The 27,820-nt window shown below is 44.6% G+C and overlaps 4 protein-coding genes across 7 annotated transcripts; 2 read left to right on the top strand and 2 right to left on the bottom strand.

The window, feature by feature from the left end:
- Positions 1 to 302: 302 nt before the first annotated feature.
- On the top strand, positions 303 to 12,678 carry LOC131523537 (ribosome quality control complex subunit NEMF-like). Of its 2 annotated transcripts, XM_058749993.1 has the most exons (32): positions 308 to 548; positions 647 to 715; positions 2,029 to 2,131; positions 2,235 to 2,360; positions 2,481 to 2,629; positions 2,706 to 2,773; positions 2,863 to 2,952; positions 3,070 to 3,143; positions 3,227 to 3,297; positions 3,380 to 3,455; positions 4,234 to 4,374; positions 4,445 to 4,653; positions 4,727 to 4,918; positions 4,994 to 5,057; positions 6,348 to 6,436; positions 6,509 to 6,612; positions 6,698 to 6,760; positions 7,435 to 7,547; positions 7,618 to 7,675; positions 7,833 to 7,891; positions 8,802 to 8,922; positions 9,013 to 9,166; positions 9,241 to 9,283; positions 9,357 to 9,406; positions 10,394 to 10,529; positions 10,619 to 10,696; positions 11,287 to 11,469; positions 11,553 to 11,585; positions 11,681 to 11,787; positions 11,869 to 11,912; positions 11,988 to 12,067; positions 12,140 to 12,678. In XM_058749993.1, the coding sequence occupies exons 1-32, from the start codon at positions 490 to 492 to the stop codon at positions 12,215 to 12,217; spliced, it is 3,084 nt and encodes a 1,027-aa protein (XP_058605976.1). In that variant the 5' UTR covers positions 308 to 489; the 3' UTR covers positions 12,218 to 12,678. The 2 variants fall into 2 exon arrangements, with proteins under 2 accessions (XP_058605975.1, XP_058605976.1); XM_058749992.1 differs by having other exon boundaries at positions 303 to 548; positions 8,802 to 9,166.
- Positions 12,380 to 16,756, bottom strand: klhdc2 (kelch domain containing 2). Of its 3 annotated transcripts, none has more exons than XM_058750006.1 (14): positions 16,580 to 16,756; positions 15,587 to 15,784; positions 15,423 to 15,508; positions 15,231 to 15,348; positions 15,042 to 15,154; positions 14,884 to 14,965; positions 14,727 to 14,810; positions 14,537 to 14,617; positions 14,395 to 14,453; positions 13,510 to 13,619; positions 13,368 to 13,440; positions 13,211 to 13,298; positions 13,021 to 13,073; positions 12,380 to 12,947 (listed from the first exon to the last, which is right to left on the bottom strand). In XM_058750006.1, the coding sequence occupies exons 2-14, from the start codon at positions 15,770 to 15,772 to the stop codon at positions 12,836 to 12,838; spliced, it is 1,245 nt and encodes a 414-aa protein (XP_058605989.1). In that variant the 5' UTR covers positions 15,773 to 15,784; positions 16,580 to 16,756; the 3' UTR covers positions 12,380 to 12,835. The 3 variants fall into 3 exon arrangements, with proteins under 3 accessions (XP_058605989.1, XP_058605988.1, XP_058605990.1); XM_058750005.1 differs by lacking the exon at positions 16,580 to 16,756 and adding an exon at positions 16,143 to 16,309; XM_058750007.1 differs by lacking the exon at positions 16,580 to 16,756 and adding an exon at positions 15,920 to 16,105.
- lrr1 (leucine rich repeat protein 1) lies at positions 16,355 to 22,807 on the top strand. Its single transcript, XM_058750008.1, has 5 exons — positions 16,355 to 16,544; positions 16,778 to 16,946; positions 17,023 to 17,121; positions 19,318 to 20,045; positions 22,410 to 22,807. The coding sequence occupies exons 2-5, from the start codon at positions 16,779 to 16,781 to the stop codon at positions 22,651 to 22,653; spliced, it is 1,239 nt and encodes a 412-aa protein (XP_058605991.1). The 5' UTR covers positions 16,355 to 16,544; position 16,778; the 3' UTR covers positions 22,654 to 22,807.
- A 185-nt stretch (positions 22,808 to 22,992) lies between these two features.
- dnaaf2 (dynein axonemal assembly factor 2) lies at positions 22,993 to 26,843 on the bottom strand. The gene is made up of 2 exons (XM_058749994.1): positions 24,464 to 26,843; positions 22,993 to 23,362 (listed from the first exon to the last, which is right to left on the bottom strand). The coding sequence occupies exons 1-2, from the start codon at positions 25,979 to 25,981 to the stop codon at positions 23,033 to 23,035; spliced, it is 1,848 nt and encodes a 615-aa protein (XP_058605977.1). The 5' UTR covers positions 25,982 to 26,843; the 3' UTR covers positions 22,993 to 23,032.
- Positions 26,844 to 27,820: the final 977 nt, after the last annotated feature.

Here is a 27,820-nt window from a genome sequence, read left to right as displayed (position 1 = left end):
TGAAAAGTCACCTTCAGCTTGTAATACCTGTCATACCCTTGTAATTATACACATTTATGTCCTGACTTTTCACAAAAACTCGCACACACTCACACTCATATACATACACACACACACTCATATACACGCACACTCATGTACGCACACTCATGTACTCACGCACACTCATATACTCACTCACACTCATATACACGCACACTCACACTCACGCACACACACACACACACACACACACACATCACCACATCGCGTTTCACATCTCCGTTATTATGACTGTCATTATTATTACTATCATCGGGTTTAAATGTCGTTCTATTTGATTTTTGTTCAATCGTGTAATATAATTGTATTTACGGCTCGCTCCGGTGAAAACGCAAACGGGCTTCCGTACAGAGACAGCCGCGCATGCGCAGTCAGCGCAGAACCGTCTCGTGTCAGATGTGGAAGAGTTCAGTGTCAGTTTGTGATCATAATTCATAATAATCAATCATGAAGAGCAGGTTTAATACGGTGGACATTAGGGCAGTGATTGCAGAAATCAATGCGAAGTAAGAACTCTAATATTATCAGTAACATGATTGTTGTGATCGGGTTTATCTGCTGTTACTGTGAGTGATTAATATTAATGATGTGTGTTTGTGTGCAGCTGCGTCGGGATGAGAGTCAACAACATCTATGACATCGACACTAAAACATACCTGATCAGGCTGCAGAAGTGGTGACACTCACACACACACACACACACACACACACTCACACTCACACTCACACTCACACACACACACTCATATACTCACACATATACTCACGCTCACTCACACTCATATACTCACATACACTCACACTCATACTCACACACTCACACACTCACTCACTCACTCACTCACACTCATATACTCACACACTCACTCATATACACGCACACTCACACTCATGTACTCACACACTCATGTACTCACACACTCATATACTCACGCACACTCACACTCATACACTCACACTCATACTCACACACACGCACACTCACACACTCACTCACTCACACACACTCACACACTCACACACTCACTCATATACTCACTCACACTCATACTCACACACACACACGCACACTCACTCATATACTCACGCACACTCATATACTCACTCACACTCATACTCACACACACGCACACTCATATAGTCACTCACACGCACACTCACACTCATATACACGCACACTCACATTCGTACTCACACACTCATGTACTCGCACACTCACACTCATATACTCACACACTCACACTCATATACTCTCACACTCATATACTCACACACACTCACACTCATATACTCACACACACACTCATACACTCACACTCAAATACTCACTCACACTCATATACTCACGCTCACTCACACTCATATACTCACGCACACTCACACTCATATACTCACACTCATATACTCACATACACTCACACTCATACTCACACACACTCATATAGTCACTCACACGCACACTCACTCATATACACGCACACTCATGTACTCGCACACTCATGTACGCACACTCATGTACTCACACACTCATGTACTCACGCACACTCACACTCATACACTCACACTCATACACTCATACTCACACACACGCACACTCACACTCGTTCTCACACACTCATGTACTCGCACACTCACACTCATATACTCACACACTCACACTCATATACTCACACTCATATACTCACACACACTCACACTCATATACTCACACACACACTCACACTCATACACGCACACTCACACTCAAATACTCACACACACTCACACTCATATACATACACACACACACACACACACACACTCACATATATAATGACAACACTCATGAGAAAGATATAGAACCAAATTACAGTTAAATGTAAACGTGTGATATGAAATACAGTAGAATATTTTAATTGAATTTATTGTGTGATATTAAGGATGATGTAAATGTGTAATAATGTAGGTAATAGGATGCAGGTGTGATGTAATGTGGTGTTTTGTCAGGCCGGACTGTAAGTCGGTGCTGTTGATCGAGTCTGGCATCAGGATCCACTGCACTGAGTTTGACTGGCCCAAGAACATGATGCCGTCCGGATTCGCCATGAAAGTACAGATTCATGCCGTAGATTGTGTTATTATTATTATTATTATTCCATAAGCCCATGAGTGAGATTCCTGTGTGTGTGTGTGTGTGTGTGTGATCCTGTCAGTGCCGCAAGCATCTGAAGTCCAGGCGTCTGGTTCATGTGAAGCAGCTCGGTGTGGACAGAATCGTGGACATTCAGTTCGGATCGGACGAGGCGGCGTATCACCTGATCCTGGAGCTGTACGACCGCGTAAGAGCTTCTCTGACATCACTGACACTGAGATCTTCTGACTCTGAACTGGATGAAATAAACACGTGAAGCTGCTGCAACTGATGCAGAATTACTGTGTGTGTGTGTGTGTGTTCTCAGGGGAACATCATCCTGACGGACCATCAGTTCATGATCCTCAATCTTCTGCGCTTCCGCACCGCTGAGGCCGAGGACGTGAAGATCGCTGTGAGGGAGCGCTATCCGGTGGAGAACGCTCGGCCGCAGGAGCCACTCATCAGCCTGGACAGGTAACATCACGCCACACACACGTACAGGTGTGTGTTCCTCATGATGAACGATCACAGCTTGTGTTTGTCTTCTCAGACTCACGGAGATCTTGACTGAAGCTCAGAGCGGAGAGCAAGTGAAGCGGGTTCTGAATCCTCATCTGCGTATGTTTTGTGTCATTATAAACAACTGTTACACACACACACACACACACACACAGTCTGTGCTCATCATGTTGTGTGTGTGTGTGCAGCGTACGGCGGGCCGCTCATCGAACACTGTCTCGCGGCGCTCGGGTTGCCAGGTCTCTGTAAGCTGGACGGTCAGTCTGACGTGACGCAGGGTGAGCATCATCTGGACTGATGTGCACCGCAGGGGCTGCTCGCTGGAGCACACGTGTGTGTTACGATGGTCTCCTGTGGAAACAGAACGAATCAAACAATCGTTTTGTGTTTTGCAGTAAGTCCGAGGATCCTGGAGGCCTTGCAGATGGCTGAAGATTATATGGAGAAAACGGCCAACTTCAGCGGAAAGGTGAGCGTGTGTCACGAAGGATTCCTCTCCTGCGTCTCGCTCGTTATCTGAACACTCGTCTGTCCGTGTCTGTCCGCTCTCAGGGCTTCATCATTCAGAAGAGCGAGAAGAAGCCCAGCATGAGTCCAGACGAAGCCGAGGAAGAGCTGCTGACGTACGCTGATCTTCTTTCCTCCGCTCGGATTCATGTTGCTGATAAACACACGTGCAATAATTCATTTTCTTTTGTTTAACAGATATGAAGAATTTCATCCATTTCTCTTCTGTCAACATGAAAAAAGCTGCCATGTTGAGTTTGAGTCTTTTAACAAGGTTTGTGTTGGGTTCGCTCGTTGCACACACTGTTGATGGCAAAGTTTTCACCCCCCTTTCAGAATCCACGAGCCGTTTAAAAAAAATAATAATTGTATTAAACATTGCATTTAGTTTATTTCAGGGTTTTAAAAAGTCTTAATTAAGGCCTGAAATCAGAGTAAAGTCTTACATTCATAAAGTCACAGCGTTAAGATGTTGCATCACTGCGAAACATGAATCTCTTCCTCAGTGTTGTCTTGTTTTGCAGAACACATCTTTAAATCAAGATACATTTACTCGGGATACAAATGTAAAGGTAGTCTTGAAAAATTGATCAAAAGTTTATGCTTAAAACAAAAACAAATGTCTTCGGGCTCATGGCACTCCATTAGCAGATACATATATATGTTTTTGTTTTTATCATAAACTCACTTCGTATTGATCAGTTTCTCAGAAAACAAGACAACTTTTGTATCTTGATGTTTGAATGTTCAGACATTCACACAGAAATACTGATGAGCAGCGGCACTCGAGTCCATGTCTCCAGCGGTCTGCTTGTCTGTAAAGTGAATGAAAGCGTGATGGAGATTTGTTAGAAGCTATATTGTTGCTAATAAGACTCATTGTGTTCCCTGAACATTTACATGAAGAGCCCAAAGTGTTCCATTCAATGTGTTCCTTAAAGTTTCTTCACTTGGTCTTCAAAAAATGTTTAAATGGACTTTTATCAAGCATTCTTCACAGTTTATCTCTGACACGTGTGTGTGTGTGTGTGTGTGTGTGTGTGTGATCTCAGGCGGTCGACGAGTTCTTCTCGAAGATGGAGAGTCAGAAGCTGGACGTGAAGGCGCTGCAGCAGGAGAAGCACGCGATGAAGAAGCTGGAGAACGTCAGACGCGATCACGAGCAGCGGCTGGAGGCGCTTCATCAGGCTCAGGTCTGTGAGCAGCAACTGACCCCAGCGTTTGTGACCGTTCTACATCCTCTCTCTGTGTGTGCTGTTGTAGGAGGTGGACCGGCTGAAGGGCGAGCTGGTGGAGATGAATCTTCACATCGTGGACCGAGCTCTTCAGGTGGTGCGCAGCGCTCTGGCCAATCAGGTGGACTGGGCCGAGATCGGTCAGATCGTGAAGGAAGCTCAGGCGGCCGGAGATCCTGTGGCCTGCGCCATCAAAGAGCTGAAGCTGCAGAGCAACCACATCACCATGCTGCTGAAGTGAGGGCTTTACCTGCAGCATCAGATGCACTTCACCGTGCCTCAGTGTGACCGGATCCTCCTCCTCTTTCAGAAACCCCTACAGCGGCCCGGAGGACGGAGAGGCGGAGGACACGGACGCCAGGAAGCCTGCGGAGGCCTCGGAGGCGCAGAAGGGGAAAAAGGGTAAGAACAAAGATAAAGGACAGAAAGGGAAAGTCGAGAAGGACAAACCGGTTCTGGTGGACGTCGATCTGAATCTCTCCGCTTACGCCAACGCAAAGAAGTGAGTTCAGACGCGAGTCCTGTGATCAGACGTGATGCTCATGACACGCTCACTGAAGCTCGAGTCTCTCGTCAGGTATTACGACAGCAAGAGAAGCGCGGCCAAGAAAGAGCAGAAGACCGTGGAAGCGGCGCAGAAGGTGAGCAGAGACTCTTCATTCAACTCACGACGAAATTACAGACTACCCAGCTGAAGAATAATTCAATAAAGACAGACCATATAGCACATACACTGCAAAAAATGATTTAATTCCTTAGTTTTCTAGTATACACACTGCCGCTCGACAGTTTGAGATCAGTAAGATTTTTAATGTCTCTTCTGCTCATCAAGCTGTATTTATTCCATCAGAAATACAGAAAAAACAGTAATATTGTAAAATCTTATTGCAATTTCTAATATTGGTTTCCTATTTTAATATACTTTAAAATAAAATGTATTTCTGTATTTTCAGCATCATTACTGCAGTCTTCAGCGTCACATGATCCTTCAGAAATCTGATTTATTATGAGTGTTGAAACTGTTGCGCTGCTTCATATTGTTTTTTGGAACGTGATACTTTTTTCTTTGATGAATACAAAGTTAAAAAGAGCAGCATTTGTTCAAAATAGAAATCTTTTCTAATAATATAAGTCTTTACTGTGATTTTTATTCATTTAACCCATCCCTCCTGAATAAAAGTATTAATTTCTTACCAAAAAAAAGAAAGAAAAAATATACTGACCCCAAACTTCTGAATAGCATTGTATATTGTAACACAAAATTTCTTTTTTAAATAAATGCTGTTCTTTTTAACTTTGTATTCATCAAGAAAAATATGAAGCAGCACAACGGTTTCCAACATTGATTATAAATCAGCATATTAGAATGATTTCTGAAGGATCAGAAATAGATACAGAAACCTCTTTAAAAAACATTAAAAATCATACTGATCCTTGTATATCTACAAATTCTGGAATTAAGATGCGTTTACTTGACAAGTAAAATTACTTAAGATATTATGTCTTGTTTTCTGAAAATATTATCCAAATTTTGTATAAATAATCTTAAATAAGGAAAAATAATCTTGTTTAGCCTTTGAATTAGGATTGTTTTTCTTACCCCATCGGCAGATATTTTTGATTGTTTTTTTTCATAAGACAATATCTTGAGTCATGTTACTTGTCAAGTAAACGCATCTTAATTCCAGAATTTGTAGATATTTATACTAGAAAACAAGACACAAACACTAAAGAAGAAAATCAGTTTTTGCAGTGTAAAGAGGAAAATATGATAATAATTACACCGTGCTGAGTGGAATAAAGTGCTCGTAGCTGCTCTTCTCGCGTGTCTGAATGTATTTTCAGTATGATTATAGCTTTGATGGACCTGTGAGGTTTCCCAGAAGTGTTGCAGGGTTGTTGAATGTCTCTGTTTTTGTCTTTGACTCGAGGCCTTCAAATCTGCTGAGAAAAAGACCAAACAAACACTGAAAGAAGTGCAGACGGTGACCAGCATCCAGAAGGCCAGGAAGGTGTACTGGTAAAGACACGTCCGTCCGTCTGAGCGAGCGAACGCTGGGTGTGTTTGTCTGAGCCGCTCTCTTGTGTTCAGGTTTGAGAAGTTCCTGTGGTTCGTCAGCTCAGAGAACTATCTGATCATCGCCGGACGAGACCAGCAGCAGAACGAGATGATCGTCAAGCGCTACCTGAGAGCAGGTCCGAGCCGAGGTGCTCCGCTCTCCTGATGAGCTCCGCGGTGTCTCTGTGTGTCTGAACGCTGTGCTGTGATGTGTTTCCTCAGGAGACGTTTACGTTCACGCCGATCTGCACGGAGCCACGAGCTGCGTGATCAAGAACCCGTCCGGTGAGGAACATTTGTTCACAAACACTGGGTTCATGTGTAGCTTCGTAGAAATCAGTGAAGCGATTGGAAAAATCAGGAGACTGAACACTGGCTTTCGTCCAGCGCAGTTCTTAAATGCATTGTATTTAATCAGTTCCTGCATTCGCTGGGAATCTGCTGTGTGTGAAAACTCATTCAGAATCACACACAAGCTGACGAGAGCTTCCAGTGCACACATAACACAGAAGAGGAAATATAACACTGACATGTGACCCCAGACCACAAAACCAGTCACAAGGGTCCAGCTTTTTAAGTAAGAATAAATATATTTGTCTGAGATGCAACTGTTTGAAAATCTGGAATCTGAGGGAGCAAGAAAATCTAAATATTGAGAAAATCACCTTTAAAGTTGTTCAAATGAAGTTCTTAGCAATGCATATTACTAATCAAAAATGAAGTTTGCGGTAGATAATTTACTAAATATCTTCATGGAACATGATCTTAATATCCTAATGATTTTTGGCATAAAAGAGAAATGGATACAGTGTATTGTTGGCTATTTCTACAAATATAGCTGTGCTGCTTATGACTGCTTCTGTGCTGCAGGGTCATAAATGTTCTTAAGGAGCAATTAAAGGTCAGTGACACATTGTGATGGATGTGTGTGTGTGTGTGTGTGTGTGTGTGTGTGTCAGGCGAGGCGGTTCCTCCGCGGACGCTCACCGAGGCCGGGACGATGTCCGTGTGCTACAGCGCGGCGTGGGACGCTAAAGTGGTCACCAGCGCCTGGTGGGTTCACCATCATCAGGTGAGCGGCGGCGGCACACGCGGAGGCAGGCTCGTCCGGTTCAGACGCTCATGTGCTTTATCTCCCGCAGGTGTCCAAAACCGCTCCGACGGGAGAGTATCTGACCACCGGCAGCTTCATGATCAGAGGTGAGGCTTTGCCCATCAGAGTCTTACATCACCCGCCACAAACCCAGGAGCGCTGACCCGCGTCTGGATCCACTTCTCACACACTAGTTGTTTCACGTTTTGTTTAAAAGTTGTTTACTAAATGAAATGATTTTTGTTTTGTTTCACTATTCTACAGGAAAGAAGAACTTTCTGCCCCCTTCATATCTGATCATGGGCTTCGGGTTTCTGTTCAAGGTAAAGACGCTGCGGACGTCATGCATTAATGCTGAGACCGTGTTAACTCTTTCCTCACCAGCGTTTCTTCAAACAGTTGCCAGCATGCTTCAGCATTTTCACAAACATTTCACTCAGAATATTTAGTTGTATGAATATCTGAATATGTAACATGTCAAAAATAAGAACAGCCTCTGCTTTGAAACTAAATGTTTTATTCTAGCTTCATGCCATTTTTTTTAAATCAACACTTGAATGTTGGCAAGTTTCATTTTGGACAAAAAGTTGAGAAAATTGCATTTTGATGAGTCGATCAGTCCCACACCGCAAAACTGATCTTCTTCTTTAGTGTTTGTCTTGTTTTCTAGTATATATTCTGGAATTAAGATGTGTTTACTTGACAAGTAAAATAACTCAAGATATTATGTCTTGTTTTATGAAAATATTATCCAAAATGTGTTAGTTTTTGCTTAAAACAATCAAAAATATATTTTTTGAAAGAAAATTAATTTTCATTCAAAGGATAAACAAGATTATTTGTCTTGCCCCATTGGCAGATATTTTTACTTGTTTGAACAAAATTTGGATATTTTTTCATAAAACAAGACATAATATCTTGAGTCATTTTACTTGTCAAGTAAACGCATCTTAATTCCAGAATATATACTAGAAAACAAGACACACACTAAAGAACATCAGTGTACACCACAGACTTCAGGCTGTTTTGATTGATGTGCTGGTTGATGACGGCACTGTTTCGCTCTTGTATCTGCTCACATACGTGATTCTGCGGCTCTGTGCTCTTCCAGAAGACGTGTAATAACACCTCCTGCCGTGTAACAGCAAAAACTCTGTCAGAGTTAAAGATCTGTGCGTTATCAGCGCTCGTTCATGTCACACCGCCAGTCTTCCAGTCTGTTTGTGATTGTAGGTGGATGATCAGAGTGTTTTCAGACATCGTGGAGAGAGGAAGATGAAGACGCTGGATGAGGAAGAGGAGGACGTGACCTCCAGCACTGCAGATCTTCTGGAGGAAGGAGAAGAACTCTTAGGTGTCCGCTCACAAACACCTCCATCGGTCTCCTCTGATTCTGCAGCCTTCTGTCAGATGACCAGCGGTCTGTTCTGTGTTTGTGTCTCAGAGGAGGACAGCGAGGACGAGGCTGAGGAGCCGCAGGAGTCCAGCAGATCGCCGGACGTCAGAGAGGACGAGGAAGAGCCAGATGAGGAAGATCAGAGCTCCGAGATCAGCTTTCCAGACACCAGCATCTCTCTGTCACACCTGCAGCCCAACAGGTGACGCTCTCTCCACGGTCCTCCCGCTTTACTGCTGTGACGGGACAACTGAGTCAGTCTGTGTTTCTCCGCAGGACTCTTCAGAGCGACGCCTTCAAACAGGACGACTCCCGGCAGGTGAGTTACACACCTGAGATCAGGCCTCCGCCTGCGAGTGAACCCAGGGTTAACCGGTGCGTCTGTGCTGCAGGTGAACACGGACACGCAAGCCAAGAAGCACCTGACGGCCAGACAGCGCAGGTGAGGCGCATTTATTTCTATAGCGCTTCATACAATACACATTTCCACCGCTGAATAAAAAAAAAAAAAGGTCAATGCAACTTTCTATCTTGCAATTCTACACTGCAAAAACTGATTTTCTTCTTTAGTATTTGCGTCTTGTTTTCTAGTGTAAATATCTACAAATTCTGGAAGTAAAATGACTCCAGATATTATGTCTTGTTTTCTGAAAATATTATCCAAATTTTGTTAGTTTTTGCTTAAAACAATCAAAAATATCTGCCAATGGGGTAAGAAAAATAATCTGGTTTAGCCTTTGAATATTAAGATTATTTTTCTTACCCCATTGGCAGATATTTTGGATTGTTTTAAGTAAAAACTAACAAAGTTTAGATAGTCATTTTACTTGTCAAGTAAACGCATCTTAATTCCAGAATTTGTAGATATCTAGAAAACAAGACAAAAACACTAAAGAAGAAAATCAGTTTTTGCAGTGTCTTTTTTTCTCAGATTTCTGTGATATAAACAATAGCCAGATATAATGTGAGAATTGCAGGATATAAAATAGCAATTCTCACTTCTTTTCTCTGAATTATGACTCACAATTTAAGCTGATATCTCGCAATTCTGAAAAAAGTCAGAATCGTCAGATAAAACATTGATTACCTTTTTATTTTTATTCAGTGGCAGAAACAGCTTCACTGTAATAAACAGGAAAATAAGTGTTAATTTTGTAAAATTTAAGACAATAGTGTTACATAATTGTATTTAATTAAGTGTTAATATTTTTCAGTGTTCAGTTTAATTCTTTTATTCAATTTGCTGCAAAAATGTGCAAGTAATTCAATACAGTTAGTATCAATGTCGCAAATAGAGTCATTATTCAAATCAGTTTGGATTTATTCTAATCTAATCAAATCAATAATATTACTGAATATTAAGCTTTTAAGCCAATCTTGAGCAAAGACATCGGTTAGATCAGCATCACTAATTAATCGCTGTCATCAGAGACATGAAGAAGCAGCAGAAACCGGAGGACGCAGACGATCCGGACGAGTCCGACTCCAAACCGCCGGAAGCTCCGAGCGTGCCGCAGACGTGTAAGAACGGAGCGGCCAATCAGCCGCTGAAGAGAGGACAGAAGGTCATTAAACTAACGAGCAGCGATCGTCACGTCTAGCGTACAGTCACGTGTTACGGTGTGTCATGTTGATGCTTCGACTGTTTTTCCAGAACAAACTGAAGAAGATGAAGGACAAATACAAAGATCAGGATGAAGAGGACCGAGAGTTGATGATGAAGTTATTGGGGGTCAGTATTACAGTCAAATACAAACTCAGAATATTACATAAACCTGCAATAATTAAATGTGAAGACAAATATCATTTATGTATTTAATCGCATTTTATTAATGTCTTTGCTACTGACCTACAATGATCCAATGCTATCATACTAATAAGCAGAAATGACACATTTGTGTTATATTTTAGTTGTTGCTGAATAGTGTTGATCTTCTTCTGCGTCATATTTCTTCATGTGATTAGTTTGAGCGGCGTCTCTACTGTACAGACGTGATTTACATCTCCTTCAGTCTGAGCCGCATTCACTTCACTTATCATGTGAAAGAGCTTTTATATTTGTGAAATAACTTTTTATATTAAAAACTAACAAGCAAGCCCTGCCCAGATTCAAAAAGTAATGCAAAAGTAACGTAACGCATTACTTTCCACAAAAAGTAACTAAGTAACATATTTCCACAATAGTAATACATTATTTTTAAAAGTACCTTTCCCCGACGCTGCTCACGAGTTCATGACGCCGGCAGTAAACGCACAGTTCAGGCTCCTTCGGTCTCGTGTAGTCTAGAGCTCGTTTCTGTCATTCACACGTACTGAAAACAGTCTGCAGGATCCAGTAAAGAGGAAAAAGGAAAGAAGGGCAAGAAAGGAAAAGTGAAAGAAGAACCGCTAAAGAAACCTCAGCCTCCTCAGAAAGCAGCCGTGAAGCCCAAAGCTGAAACCACCGTCTGGAAGAACGAAGATGCGGAAGCTGCTGAAGATCCTGCGGGAGATCAAGACGTGAAGGTCACAGCGCTCATTCATGACCTTTAATACCTGACGCGTGTGATCTGTGAATAAAGCGTGACTGAGTCGTGATTGTGTTTCAGGAGACGGAGGAGCTGGACAATCCTGCTGCTGAGGTGAGTGAAGCTAGAAACAAGCAGAAGAGGAACTTAAATCCTGTGTGTTTGGATCCAAGAGAAGAGCGGCTCGTCACTGATTGTATTGTTTTCAGGAGGCTGAGAACGTTCTGGACTCGTTGACCGGTCTGCCTCATCCGGACGACGTCTTGATGTTCGCGGTGCCGGTTTGTGCTCCTTACATGGCGCTCTCCAACTACAAGTACGTTTCCAAGACTCAAAAACTAATAACATCAATAATAATAATATCTGCTCTCATAAAATCTACCTGTTCTGACTCCAGGTACAAAGTGAAGTTAACTCCAGGGACCCAGAAGAAGGGGAAAGGTAAAGATGGTCTTCATGTGGCGCTGTAATGCTGTAAATGCGTGTGAATGTGCTAAGCGTGATCTGTGCCCGCAGCGGCCCGCACCGCCGTGCTGAGCTTCATGCGCGGGAGAGACGCCAGCGCTCGAGAGAAGGATCTCTTCAGGAGCGTGAAGGTATGTGAAGCTGACGTCTCGTGAATCTGATCAGAACTGAAGGTGTGTGTGGCTAACGCTGCTGTCTTACAGGACACGGATCTGTCCAGAAACATGCCTGGGAAGGTCAAGGTCTCCGCACCAAACCTGTTAGCAGCAAAGAAGAAGTGAAGCTCCGGAGGGACACCGAGCACATCCCATAATGCTTTTAATTGTCTTATGAAACACTGAATATTTACGTTATAAAACAGAAAACAGTATAAGCAGTTTTTTTTTTTCTCAAGCAAATATTTTTCTCTTATCGATAAATAAATAAAAATAACAATATAAGTGTAAATTTTCTACCATTTATTTTCCATGTTGGAAAAAAAAAAGTGATATGAAACAATACAAAATTTTGGCTTTTTGTACAAATCTGCATCAGAAGATCAGGATTAGAGCTGTGACGGATCATGAGTTAGTTTGTTAGATGAAGGTCTCTTCCCTTCACTCCCTGCTGCTGTGTTTGTACACAATTAGGAAACTGTAACACTGTGGCAACAAAAAAAAGAGCATTGACCAGTGTTTGACGTTTTTAATGCAGATGTGTTATTAATGTAGTTGAAAATGCTGAAATAAAATCAGGCATTGTTTTTGTTTGTCCAGTGGAATAAATCGTGTTTCTGCTACACTCTCACACGACACCGACTCCTCGATCCGCACGAGACGGGACGCTAACTCGTCAGAAAAGTCTCTGGTTTCTCCGCACAGGTGGTCTGGCTCTCGTCTGAACGCGAGTGTGAGTGTCTTCTAGGAGTCTCCGGCGGTTCTCTGTCTGAGCCGAAGGAGCAGGGCTTTGGGCAGAACGTCCCACACGAGCTCCAGGCGCTTCCGGTGCAGGACGGCCGCGTCGAAGCACAACCTGGACATCCACACAGTCAAACCTTACAGAGGATCTGAGACAGAAAGAGTGACGCGTCGCTGAAACCACTCACCTGACCAGCGATTTGGGCTGAACTGTGAAAACCAGTAGTTCGTTGCTGTGAGCCTGTGAAGAAAGATCCAGACTCAAAACTACAAGTGAACATTATTCTGAACTACAGAGCGCTGGTTTCTACTCGCTCGCGCTGGAGTTCATCATTTAAACATGCATCACGAGAAAGTAGATATCGATGCTTTGCTCACAGCCTGTTGATGAGAGAGAAGATTGTTGGCGCATCCTCCGAACACAAACACTTCTCCATCAGGACCCAGACACGCCGTGTGCCACAGCCTGCAGAAAACACACCAGCATCAGCATCACTGAGACACTATAAACACAGAGGTCAGAGGTCAGACGCACCTGGGCCGCTCCGTGTGCTCGTGTTTGAGCGGTTTCCACTCGTTCTTCCTGACGCAGTACAGCCAGGCGTCGCCTGCAAGACAGACACGTTACTGAAGCATGTGTTTGGAGCGCCGAGGTGCGTCTCGTCTGCGTCACTCACTCAGCGTGTCTCTGTCGGTCGTGAAGCCGCCGAACAGGAAGATGTGATCCGCCGACACCGGAGTGAAGGAGTGCCACGAGCGGCCGAGCGGCCCGTGCTGAGGAACGCTCCTGAAACACACACAGCTTCAGACGAGGCAGATTCAGCACTACCGTCTGCATCACGGTTACACCGCGGTGAAAACTTATTTACAAGCATTGCGATTTAAAACAAGTGATTTTAAGCCGTTAAAATGCAATCAGCAGTGAAAGAGAACTTGTCTGGCTGTATGCAGAGTTGTGCACATGAGTTATTTATGGTTAAATACACACACTTATAGATCAAAATGCCCATCTTTGCAAGTATTCTCGTAAGAACAGATCTAAGTGAAAGCAAACAGCTGAGAGAGAAAACACGCGACAGTATATCGGATCCGGGCAGTCTTTCATGTTAAAGCTCTCACTGCTCTTCACTCAATCACTTTTATATCTTTAAGAAGAAATATACTTTTAAATGTACATAGTGTTTTATACATTTGATTACTTTATACAATGAATGTAGCATTTCTTATGTTCTACAGTAGTTTTTTTTTTTTTGCTTGTAATTAGTTTTTTATTTAATCACCGACTTGTTTTCAGTGAGCTTGAGTTTTTGTTTTTTAATTAAGGCTGGTATTAGTTTTTTGTGATATTGACACTGGTGACAAGAATTATGACATTTCTATGGTATCAAGAATGTTGATATTATAAAGACCTTATTTAAAGCTAAAATATCTACATTGTGATATAAACCGTTACTGTAATTACTGATATATGATTTTGGTCATATCGCCCAGCCCTACGATAGAGTCATGTTTAATTAGCCAAGGCTCAGTCAGGATTCATCAGCTCTGAACACTGAACGTACATCTCACTCCACTCCCACGTGTCCAGGTCGATGCAGTACAGATCGTTCAGCCGCTGATCCTGCAAAATATTCAGCTTTGAACACAAATCAAGCTCAAAGACAGGTGGCTTGTGTATATTTAGTGCTCCTCGTTCACACGCACCATGTACCGTCCTCCGAACACGTAGCCTCTGTTTGCGACGGTGGCGCAGGCGTGAGCGGCCCGAGGCGACGGAGCGTCTCCCTGCACACACACACACACACACACACACACACACACACACACACACACAGCGTCAGAACCCGGTCACGCGGATCCACACGTCATACCTGCAGGATTACAGCCGTGACACCTTTGTGATGGGTTGGCTCCACGCTGACGTCTCCAGATCCAGAACGTGGATGTGATTGTTCCAGCCTCGTCCTGCGTGGTTGCCCTGAAAAACATCGCAGCGATTTCTCGTTACAGTCGCGTGACGCGTGCCAGCCGGGCGATGAAGACTCACTCACCATGAAGGAGTTCTCGTCTAGTGCAAATGTTCCTCTGTGCCCGGGCTGCGCTATATAGCCGTAGCCCCCGAAATACGCCAGCCTGCGAAACAGACCACAAACAGCTGGAGGAAAGCCACGGGATCTGGAGAATCACATGGTGCTTGAGGAAGACGTACTGGTTTCTGTAAACCCAGCAGCCCAGCTTGTCTTTGCAGGTCGGCGCCAGGCCCTTCAGCTCGCTCATCTTCTCCCAGCGCAGCGCAGACGCTCTCAGCGGCAGACGGTACACCTGTGGACAAAACCGACACCGTGTGTTTCTGCAGCTCGCCGCTGATCCGGGGTCTGGCCTCCGGAGGAAGACTCACCAGGTTAGAGTTTCCTCGGGCCTGATGTCCGCCGAACAGATAGAGAACGCCGTCCACACACGAGCCGCAGCTGCCGGACATGGAGCTCGGCACCTCGCCCTCCGAGCGCTGCATCCTCCTGCGGACCGAGAACAACACACAGCGTTAGCGGCGGCACACACTCCAGCGGCTCGTGTGACTGCAGGGCTTTACCATCCTCCCGTCTCCATGTTGTAAATCCAGACTTCGTTCTTCGGCAAATACAAGTCCGTGAATACAGCTGCTTCGGCGTCTGCATTCTGACAGAACGACAGATGACATGAAGATCTCTTCACACAGTGACCGCTGCTGATGAGAGAGAGACAGTGAAGACGTACCTTATATCCTCCCCAAACAAAGATGCAGCCGCTGTCAGTGACTGCGATGTGGCCGCTGCGCTCCGCCGGACGCTCTCTGGACACCAGCACCTCCTGCTCCTCCTGAAGCCAGTCAAACACTCCTTCCTCCTCCAACTCATCTTCATCATCCTCATCTTCCATGTTTGGGACAGGATCTTCCTCCATGTCTGACACTCACTAGAATGAGATGTACATGTTACTGATGAAACATCTGTTCAGCACATCATTCATTCAGCTGCAGGTTGTCAACAAACACATTTAGAACAATCCCACAATGCCAGAGTCTACATCAAACGTGTTCCGTGTATTTACATATAACTCCTCCACAGAGCTTCACACGGCGGCCAGTATGTTATACCACTGCACGTGTCATCTTCAGCACAGATTAAATGACTCTTTTAACTGATAATTAGTCAGTAGCGTTGATCTAATCGAGTGAATTATCTTCTGTAATCGGTCGCACGCGATCGTGTTGTTTTGATGGAGCAGCTGATTCGCGCTCAGCGCTGCAGGATAATGACAGAAAACTACTCACACGAATGAAAACTAGTACTGCTGTCGCTTCCGAGGGTTACACGGACGAGTCATGGAAAGTAGCTGGTCACGAGCAGCGCTGCTCTCGCGAATTAAAACTATTTTAATGCAGAGAGGCCTCGCCGGAAATATCTTCTGGTAAAATTATGCCGCCATATTAGTGAGGTCAGTCCGTCAGTGTCCACTGCGCATGCGCGACGCATAGAGGCGCGCGTTACGCAATAGCCTAAACATGAAAGATCGTTAAAGTGCGCTGTTTGAAACGCGATTTAAACGTGTTATGGTTTATTTTAATTATTCTGCGTGAGTTTGGACTTATTTGGTCTTACTATGGATCTGCTGGTTTGCTAATCATCGAGTTCGAGCAGAAGAACAGAGAAGCGCGAACGCCTCAGAACTTCAGGTTTGTTTAATGTTTTTCAGTCAGAGCTTATTTACCGCGCACATAACGATTTGTGATGACCAGTTAGTCTCCGTGACCAGATACCGATCCAGTGTTCACACACGGTGTGTTGTGCTGTCGATGTTTAATGGAGAAATCCGTCTTTTTTTGAGCGAAACACCGACACCCTCCAGGATCGCGGGAGACCGAGGTTAGCTGACCCAGACCGCGGTGTGTTTGCTCTGTTTGTTCAGAATGAAGCTGCAGTGTGATGTGGAGGTTGTGAACCGCATGTTGCCGTCGATGGGTCTGAGGAGTAAAGGCCGGTCCAGCCGCGCGGTTCTGTCCATCGGGAGGCACGGGGACCGGAGCCTGTACCTGCTGATCTGCACCGCTAAAGACCGCAGCGGAGCCCGATACAAGGCAGGCTTTCTCTCCGAGAGACGTGTTTCATGGCTGCTGTGGATCAGCTCTTGAGTCTGTGTGTGTTTCTCTGCAGCTGAAGGAGAACATCGAGAAGTTCTTCACCTGGTTCGTGGAAGAAGGCAAAGCCACGGTTCGGCTGAAGGACCCTGCGATTGACATCTGTCTGAGTAAAGTAAATATGTGCTTTCATTTCTGTCGGAGAGAGTTAGGGTTACCTGTCACGTTTGAGAGACGAGGCAGAGTTTGCTTGTTTTCAAATGAATGCATCATGCAGCCAAGCCACAGTGCAGTTATTATTGCGTTTTTGTAGTAGTAAACCAAAAACTTAAATATTAGGCATCATGGTAGTTGAACTCTTAACTACTGTATGAACTAAAGACTGATTGGCATTTTGTGTGAATCTGTGTTTCTTCTCCTTCTGTCTTCGAGTTGGCTGCTTAAAAGAAGGGGAATCTCGTTGAAAGTTACAGGTGTATTTAGCTGCTGCAGTCAGCATCTCTGCCAGCCTTCTGCTGCAGTAATAAACTGGATTGATATCAGTGTTTTGATTCCTGCTTTACTTGAGCTGGTTATTCAGGTTTGATCATATTAAAGGGGTCATATGATGCGATTTCAAGATTCAAGTTTTCTTGTCTTTGGAGTGCTGTTCGTGCATAGATAAGATCCGTGAAGTTGCCAAGAATAAAGTTTCAGATCCAAAGAGAGATTCTTTATAAAATTTGACTCGCACCCCTCGCATAGCTACGTCACTGTGTGGGAAGATGTGCATAACTCCACCCAAATGTTTACGCAAAGAAAAGGAGCTTCCTTCAGAGAGCAGCAACGATAATATACGGTATGTGGAAAATGTGGGTTTTTTTTATTTTTAATTTTTTTTACCTTAAACCACGTAAACACATCGCATTACACCAAATACACCAAATAATGTTATTTTTAGCAACGTCATATGACCCCTTTAAGTTTAAACTCAGTATCCGCCGGTCCACTGATTGGCAGTAATCTGACCTGATTCTCAGACGTCGGGGGAATATCTGCTCGTCCTCTCCTTCCTGCAGACCTGGTTTTACATAAATAGAATATTGAAGCTATTAAAAAGCTGAAGATATGAACGGTTTCTAAAATGTTTGTGCTTGACTTTTGTATTTTGTGTGTGTGTGTCTCTCTGTGTGTGTGTGTGTGTGTCTCTCTGTGTGTGTGTGTGTGTGTGTGTCTCTGTGTGTGTGTGTGTGTGTGTGTGTGTGTGTCTCTGTGTGTGTGTGTGTGTGTGTGTCTCTCTGTGTGTGTGTGTGTGCATGCGTGTGTGTGTCTCTGTGTGTGTGTGCATGCGTGTGTGTCTCTGTGTGTGTGTGTGTCTCTGTGCGTGTGTGTCTCTGTGCGTGTGTGTCTCTGTGTGTGTGTGCATGCGTGTGTCTCTCTGTGTGTGTGTGTGTGTGTGCATGCGTGTGTGTCTCTGTGTGTGTGTGTGTGTGCATGTGTGTCTCTCTGTGTGTGTGTGCATGCGTGTGTCTCTGTGTGTGTGTGTGTGTGTGTGTCGTCTCTCTGTGTGTGTGTGTGTGTGTGTGTGTCTCTCTGTGTGTGTGTGTGTGTGTCTCTCTGTGTGTGTGTCTGTGTGTGTGTGTGTCTCTGTGTGTGTGTGTGCGTCTCTCTCTGTGTGTGTGTGTGTCTCTCTGTGTGTGTGTCTCTCTCTGTGTGTGTGTGTGTGTGTGTCTCTCTGTGTGTGTGTGTCTCTCTGTGTGTGTGTGTGTGTCTCTCTCTGTGTGTGTGTGTGTGTCTCTCTCTGTGTGTGTGTGTGTGTGCGTCTCTCTCTGTGTGTGTGTGTGTGTCGTCTCTCTCTGTGTGTGTGTGTGTGTGTCTCTCTGTGTGTGTGTGTGTGTGCGTCTCTCTCTGTGTGTGTGTGTGCGTCTCTGTGTGTGTGTGTGCGTCTCTCTCTGTGTGTGTGTGTGTCTCTCTCTCTGTGTGTGTGTGTGTGTGCCTCTGTGTGTGTGTGTGTGTGTGTGTCTCTCTCTGTGTGTGTGTGTGTGTGTGTGTGCGTCTCTCTCTGTGTGTGTGTGTGCGTCTCTCTGTGTGTGTGTGTGTGTGTGCTCTCTGTGTGTGTGTGTGTGTGTGTGTCTCTCTCTGTGTGTGTGTGCGTGTGTGCGTCTCTGTGTGTGTGTGTGCGTCTCTCTCTGTGTGTGTGTGTGCGTCTCTCTCTGTGTGTGTGTGTGCGTCTCTCTCTGTGTGTGTGTGCGTCTCTCTCTGTGTGTGTGTGTCTCTCTGTGTGTGTGTGTGCGTCTCTGTGTGTGTGTGTGTGTGTGTGTGTGTGCGTCTCTCTCTGTGTGTGTGTGTGTGTGTGTGTGTGTGTGTGTGTGTGTGTGTGTGTGTGTCACAGGCCGACTGCAGCAGCTTGAAGAGCTTCCTCTCCGCCGCTCGGCTGGCACACAGAGGAAGTGACACGGACTCCCTCCCGCTGTCGGCCCTCGGCCCGGCCCGCGCACGCGATGTGGAGAAACCCAAGAAGAAGCTCAGCATTCTGTCTAAGAAGGACTATCCGCTCACGTCCAGCTTCCCGTACTCTCTGGAGCAGCTGCAGGTGTCGTACTGCAGACTGACCCGTGTGGACCTGCGTATGCTGTCTCTGCGAGCGCTGCGCCGGCTGGACCTCAGCAACAACCACATCAAGAAGCTGCCCTCCACCATCGGTGACCTGAGCTGCCTCGCCGAGCTGATCCTGCACAACAATCACCTGGAGAGCTTCAGCGACAGCCTGTGCTCCTCGAGCCTGCAGACGTCGCTCCAGCATCTGGACCTGAGTCAGAACCAGCTGCAGGTCCTGCCCGCTCGCTTCTGTCAGCTGCAGCAGCTGGTCAACCTCAAGCTGGACCATAACAAACTCCTGCGTCTGCCTTTCCACATGGGCCGGCTCTCCAAGCTGCGCTTCCTGTCCGCCGCTCACAACCAGCTCACCGTACTTCCTGCCAGCTTCAGAAAGCTGTGTCTGGAGAACCTGGACCTGTTTGGAAACCCGTTCGCTCAAGCCAGCGCTCTGGAGCACACGATCCGGCTCACGTTCCCGCTGAGGCTGCAGGAGCTAGCGTCCCGCGCCGTGGTGGAGCGCAGGTGAGGCCCGTCTAACGCTCCTCAAACACGACGGTTCAGACGTCACGCTTTCGGTGTAGCAGGAGAAAAAAACTAAACGCATTGCTGTTTAACAATAAGTTACTGAGTAAAAATCTTTAAATTCAATTACAATTACTTTTCTTACGTTACATTAGGCCTGCTATAAGGTTACAGTTAACAACAGAGCTCAAACTTAAATTCAATTATTTATTTTTAACTATAATAATCAACACTCAAATTAAAAAATTGTATGCAAACATGTAATTTGTGTTTAAATTAACTTCTAAATTAAAAATATAATAATTTACAGAGTCATAACTAGGGCTGTGATGATAACCGCATCACTGCACTTTTTTGCAAGGTATTTGCAGGAGGAAGCTAGCGGTCTGCACCCCGCGGCACGCGACCAGATTTCCTGCGATTAAATTCCCGAATAAAACTCGGTAGCGGTCGTAACTCTGGTGTGATTTGGTCTAACAATATCCCGTTCCCGACTCCTTTCAGAACAGCATATCTGCGCTTTACTCACTCTGATCGCTGCACGCACGCACCACTGCTTTCTGTGTCATGCATGTATCGCGGGGTCTGTGCGCGCAGCAGGTTGTGATGAGAGACCGAGCAGAATAAGGCAAAGCAAAGTCTGCATGCGCTGTCCTTGAAGGACTTGGACTGGAGAATGGTCAGTTTACTGCTAAGAAACCCACGTCAGGCAAGTCTGACTCGGACATTCTTCTCAGGGATGTTAAAAAGTGATTTCATTTCGCAGTGTCTACAAGCCAACGGTTTTGTTCATATTTTACTTATAAATTTAAGTGACATGTCGTTTTGTTTTTTCCTCTGGGACACTTTTTCCGATTGTGTTGACGGCAAAATGTAAAACTAATTTGATTCTGGACAAGACGAATAAAATAAATAGCCTGCAATAAATTTTGTGCAGACTACATTTTTATTTGTTATCTCTCTCTCTGTCAGTAGTGGAAATTAAAATGTGAGATTCTGGAAACTAGATATATTTAGCGGGAACCGTCGGGTCAGGAATAAAATGATGAGTGGATTTATAGCGGCAGCCTCACGTTCCCTTTTTATGCTGCACTTTGAAAAACCCAAATCAGAAAAAAGCCTCTCTTATGTAGCACTTTAAAAAGGTTGTTATTATAAATGTAGCATGATTAATAGTTAAATAATATTAATGACATCCTAATTTGCTGTTACAAACGATGCGTTTCAACAAACAAAATTTTCAACAAGTTGCGTTTGGACGAGTGCAATTAACCGCCAAACCGCGATATCTGTTGCTGCTTCACCGCGGTAAGAGAAAGTCCCGTACCGTCACAGCGCTAGTCATAACTTCATAGATGCACACTCCTCACTTTTTTGAGATCAGAATAGGTCACCTGTGAGATTTGCTTGGATCCAATGAGAAAGTGTTTTTATGTGTGGGGGGGTCTTATGGTCTTACAAGGGTAAATTAAGAACTGTTGTTTCAATACGTTTTGTCTAGTACTATTTTCTTTACTCTTTACTTCAAAAACTGTCTAAAAGGGTGATATTTCATGCATTTGAGGTCGGAGATGTGGGAACGGTAGAGAGAGAGAGATGTACTTACATTAGAAATTCATTTTGCACTACATGCTTAATACTTTTTATATATTATTATTATTCTTTTCTTTCTTTGTTAATACATATACGCACTATTTGTAAGCAGCCCAGCTGCAATTGCTTTGGCAAAACAAATGTATAGTTTTTGTCATGCCAATGAAGCACACTTGAATTTAATTGAAATTGAGAGAGAGAGAGAGCGAGAGAGAGAGAGAGAGGGGGCAGTATTTTAGGTCAGCACTGCCGTCTAATCAGACAATATCGTCTTTAATATCCTTTAAATAGCACTTTATCTTTTAGAACATGGGATTTTGATCAAATGTATTCTATATCTTGATTTTTGTAAAATGTTGCAACAAGATGTTAAAAAATTTTTTTTGCGTGCATGTGAAAAATTTAAGTTAGGGACATATAAGGCAATTAAAAAATATTTTTAAAAGGTACCTTAAAGAAACTACAAATGACAATGTAAAGCAAATATCAATAAAAGAAAATCCCGTGTGGAGCATATGCCCCGATCCACACTGTTCTCACCTTTTTTCGCTCTGACCTGTTTGCATCTCTGTAACTTGTTCCATAAAATATTTATTTAAACATATACATTAAATAAGACATCACTGACAGGTAAAGTAAATATAATGAAGTGTAGTCTAATATTTCATGAAATGCACTTCACTAGACTTCACCGAAAGACCCACACGGAGAATGTCTGGTACAGCCCTCCTGCTGCGGCTAATGCTGTTCTTGTGTTGTTCTCCGCGGCAGAATCCCTCACGGCCCTCACTCCGTCCCGCTGCACCTGTGTCACGAGCTGGACTTCTCCAAAGCCTGCGCCTGCGGCCGGGTCTGTGTGGACTCCTACATCCAGACGGCCGTCAGCATCAACCTGCACCTGGTCTCTCACACCGTGGTGCTGGTGGACAACATGGGCGGCACCGAGGCTCCGGTGCAGAAGCACTTCTGCTCGCTCCTGTGTTACTGCGAGTTCATGGACGGCGACCTCAGATGACCTCACTGACCTTCTGTTTCAGTGTTTGTTCTTTTAGCTCGATGTTTAAGGGTTTGTTCACTGAACAGTTTTGTGGAAAAGACCTTTAAACTCCAGCATTGCAACTTATGTTTTGTGAAATAAATAAAAGTCATTAAAACAGAAGTTTGAGCTGCCAAAGAAAAATGATTTAATGATTTCACATCACAGGCTTCTGTATTTCTTTGTATTTTCTCTGTTTCCTTTATTTCCATCAAGCTTTTCATTTTTACCCCAAAAGGTCAGTCTCTGTTCTGAACAAAACTATTCTACTCTACGTTTAAACATTAAACCTGTGTCTCTGAACTAAAACACTAAGTAACTCCGCGTCACACTATCAGTTAGCTAAGAGACAGCAGGTTTAGTCTAAAGCAGACCACAGGCAGTTCTGGAAGCACAAGGCGGCCGAGGTCTCGTGAGTGCAGATGAAGACGTCTCCGCCGTCAGGCTTGATCTCTCTCAGAACATCTTCCTCCAGGAACCGCTCCGCTGTGCTCTCGTCTTCTGAAGAACGTCTGGTCTTTGTCTCTTCGGTGTCCTGAGAAGAGCTCAGGTCCTCCTCGTGACTCGGCTGCTGTGGAAGTAACGCGTGCCTCGCTGTGTTCGACTCAGATTCCTGCGTGTTTTCTGTCTCCGGGGCGCCGCTCGCTTCATCTGCACCGTTTGCTGTGATTTTAGATGCGCTGGAAAACTTCCACAGAAAAGAGTAACAGTTATGCATTATTATCACTAATATCTACAGTATGTCACGTACTGCACTACTAGATCAGAAATGATTCAAACTCATAATCCAGTGAATTTGATATAAAAGATCTACACACCTGTTAAAATGAGATCAAGATAAGTCACTTCAGAACTTTTTCCACCTTTAATGTAAACCATAACCTGCACAACTCAATTAAAAACAAACAAATCTTTTAGGGAAGCGGGAAGTAAAAAAAAAAAACTTAAATAATGTGGTTGCATAAGTGTGCACACCCTTAAACTAATACTTGAAGCACCTTTTGATCTGATAACACCACTCAGTGTTTTGGGGTATGAGTATCAGCATGGCACGTCTTGACTTGGCAATATTTGCCCACTCTTTGCAAAAACACTTCTAATCTGTGAGCTTGCGAGCGCATCCTCTTCGGATCACCCCACAGATCTTCAGTCTGATTCAGCTCTGGGCTCTGGATGAGCCGTTCCAGAACTGTGTCTTCTTCTGGTGAAGCCGTTCTTACGTTGATTTGGATGTGCTTTGGGTTGTTGTTGTGCTGAAAGATGAAGTTTTGTGCTAATATCGACTGGTGTTTGGAACGGTTCATAATTCCCTCCAGCTTGACTACGGCCCCAAAGCGTGATGCTGCTGAGCTTCACTGTGAGTGTGGTGCTCCTTCGGTGACGTGCTGTTGTTTTTGTGCCAAACATACCTTTTGGAATTATGACCAAAAAGTTCAACCTTGGTTTCATCAGACCATAACATTTTCCCACATGCTTTTTGGGAGACTTAAAATGTGTTTTTGCAAAATCTAGCCGGGCTGGGAGTTTGAGTTTGACTGTGATCGCTTGATTCTGAACACAGCCACATCCTTCGTTACAAGAGGGTGTGCACACTTATGCAACCACATTATTTTAGTTTTACTCCCCCTTTCCTAAAAGATTTCAGTTTGTTTTTAATTGAGCTGTACAGGTTATAGTTTACATTGAAGGTGGAAAAAGTTCTGAAATGATTGATGTTGTTTTTTACGCCACAGAAACCTGGCGTTTTATCAGGCGTGTAGACTTATGTCCACTGTATGTGAAAGCTCACTGTATTTGATGAACGGTCGACCGGCTGATTGATGTTAGTTTCATCTTTGTCTGTTTCTACAGAGCAGATCCGATGATCCGGTTCCTGCGGTTCTGTCCGCTTCACTGCTGGATCGCTGAGCGTCTGTGGTTCTGTGGTTAAAGCGGTGATCTGAGGTTCTGATGCTGAAGGCTTCATCTCATCGCGCCGGAGCTGCTGGACCGCTGCGCTCCTCGCCGGCCGAACGGGGAGAGTGACCGTCAGCTGCTGCTTAGTTTTGTTGAACTTGGCGTGTCCTTTGTCTTCATCCACGGGATACGAGAGCGGAAGATCCAGTTTATACGCCGGGTTCTGAGACTCCAGGACGAGCCGGCGCTGCTTCACGCTCAGCTCTGCGTCTCCAGCGGACCCCAGCAGAGGTAAGTCCACGGTGACGACGATCTCTGTGGGCCGGGTCCCGGGCCCCGAGTCTCTGGAGCTCCTGTAGTCCTGCAGATCCACCACTGAGCGGTACTTCACGCTGTACTGCGGTGCTGTGGGCTGATGGGATGATGGTCTGGAGTCTGGTTCTGTGTGGGTCTGGTCTGGTACTGGTTCTGGTTCTGTCTGGGTCTGGTCTGGATCTGGTTCTGGTTCTGTCTGGATCTGGTCTGGTTCTGGCTCTTGTTCTGTGTGGGTCTGGTCTGGTTCTGGTTCTGTGTGGGTCTGGTCTGGTTCTGGCTCTTGTTCTGTGTGGGTCTGGTCTGGTTCTGTCTGGGTCTGGTCTGGTTCTGGCTCTTGTTCTGTGTGGGTCTGGTCTGGTTCTGGTTCTGTGTGGGTCTGGTCCGGATCTGGTTCTGGTTCTGTCTGGGTCTGGTCTGGTTCTGGCTCTTGTTCTCTCTGGGTCTGGCCCGGGTCAGGGAATGACAGCAGGGTCTCACAGGTGTTCTGCTGGTGTCCAGGTATCGGTCTGCGGATCAGCGCCGCCTGCGGAACACCTTTATACTTCATCTTGAGCTGCTTTATGTTGTGTTTCTCCAGCTTGACGTGGAAGGAGTCTTCTATTCCTTCGATGGCGGTGCTGTGGAGCATCTTCATGAATCTCCTGCTGTTTCCCGCCAGGTGCAGCGCGTCCGGGTGGAAGATGACGTCATGAGTCACGCAGCTGTTTCCGGCGGCGTCCCGGTCCGGTGTGCCCGGCGTCAGGCTGAACGGTAGTCGCCAGCGGTGTCCCGGTGTTCCGTCCCGGTCTCTGGCCGTTTCGCTCGAGGGTTTATCGATCAGCGGATCGGAGCAGATATTGATGAAGAGTTTCCCGCGCGCGCCGCGTGTCTTCAGCACGTGATGCGGCTCAGGGTGGAGGAAGCGCGCGCGGACTCCTCTCTGCTCCTCCAGCTGCGCGATCTCCTCCTCGCGTCTCCTCCGGTTCTCGGGGCTCGAGATCTCCGCGGCGTATTCGCGCAGTAACTCGCGGAACTGCTCGTCTTTTAGCGCTTCTCCGAGCCGACTCATTTCATCACGAGTCAGGTTCAGTTCTTCCAGTTTGCCGCCGAAATCCATCCTAAATAACCGACTGTGGTTTACTAGTTTTCCGATGAACGCACTCTATTACTGTACTCTATTACTGTACTGTGTTGCTGTACTCTGACTTTTTTTCCGAAATGAAAGCGACTGAAGCTTCGTTAGTAACGCGGCCTCGGTAACCATAGGAACCTGCTACAGCAACAGAGCGCGAGCGTCTCGGTAACCATAGAAACCTGCTACAGCAACGGAGCGCGCACGCCGTCCATACGCTCTTCGCGTGAGCGCGCCGCTCTCATCAGTTCACTATTCTTTTATTTTTAGTCATTTAGCAGAAGCTTTTATCCAAAGCGAACTTAAAAATGAGGACAATGGAAGCAATCAAAATCAACAAGTCTCAGTTAGCTTAAAGGTGCAGTGTGTAGACTTTAGCGGCATCTAGTCAAGTCACCTTTATTTATATAGCGCTTTTACAATACAGATTGTGTCAAAGCACTTAACAGTATCAAATTGGAGGATAGAGTGTCAGTAATGTATAATGATAAGATTAAACACTCAATTTTCAGTGAAAGGCATTTCATTATTGAATTCAGAGATGTCATTGTCTAGCTCAGTTTAGTTTAAATAGTATCTGTGCAATCAAATCGGCGATAATCGCTAGAAATTAAGTGTCCCCAACTGAGCAAGCCAGAGGCGACAGCGGCAAGGAACCAAAACTCCCTCCGAGACAGAATGGAGAAAAAAACCTTGGGAGAAACCAGACTCAGTCGGGGTCAGTTCTCCTCTGACCAGACCAAACCCGCAGTTCAAAAGTTTATATTTCTATTTTAATTTTGTTGCAATTTCTAAAAATAATAGTATTATGTAATTAGGTATTTTAATATATTTGTAGTTATTTAGTTATATTTTTAGTTTTATTGTATTTTAATCAAGGTCTTCACTGGGGATCTGTCTCTGGGGGTCATCTGGGGTCCTGGTCTCCGCTGACGATCAGGGCTGTAGACATCATCTCTTGGTGCTGATCCACCATCTGATCACGAGTATATTTTTCATCTGTAAATGTGAGAAAGTCTTGCAAATATATCCATTTTGCTGTCTGTCTGAACCAAAGAAATAAAAGCGATCATATTTTTTCCATTGCATCGAATCGCACTGCATCGTAACAGGGTTAATCGCATCGCTATCTCTATCTCTATCTCTAACTCTAACTCTATCTCTAACTCTATCTCTATCTCTAACTCTATCTCTAACTCTATCTCTATCTCTATCTCTAACTCTATCTCTAACTCTATCTCTATCTCTAACTCTATCTCTAACTCTAACTCTATCTCTATCTCTATCTCTAACTCTATCTCTATCTCTATCTCTATCTCTAACTCTATCTCTAACTCTATCTCTAACTCTATCTCTAACTCTATCTCTAACTCTATCTCTAACTCTAACGGTGGAGATACAGGGCTACTCCACCGTTAGACTGTTGTTACATTATCAATGCTTACATTAACATTTTGCACCGTATGTCTAATTGTAATACGCAATCACTTCCACTGCACTTTTACACCTTGTTTATAGTAATAGTCATCGGTATATATATTATATTGATAGTACATATCACCTGTAAATTCTGCCTATAGTAATAGCCATCTGTATATTTATTCACTATACATATTCACCTGTAAATTCTGTATATTTATTCACTATACATATTCACCTGTAAATTCTGTATATTTATTCACTATACATATTCACCTGTAAATTCTGTATATTTATTCACTATACATATTCACCTGTAAATTCTGTATATTTATTCACTATACATATTCACCTGTAAATTCTGTATATTTATTCACTATACATATTCACCTGTAAATTCTGTTT

This window comes from Onychostoma macrolepis, chromosome 17, assembly GCF_012432095.1.
Source record: "Onychostoma macrolepis isolate SWU-2019 chromosome 17, ASM1243209v1, whole genome shotgun sequence".
Taxonomy (NCBI): Eukaryota; Metazoa; Chordata; class Actinopteri; order Cypriniformes; family Cyprinidae; genus Onychostoma; species Onychostoma macrolepis.
Note: the sequence above shows the minus strand (reverse complement) of the source record. Positions and strands in the feature narration are given on the sequence as shown.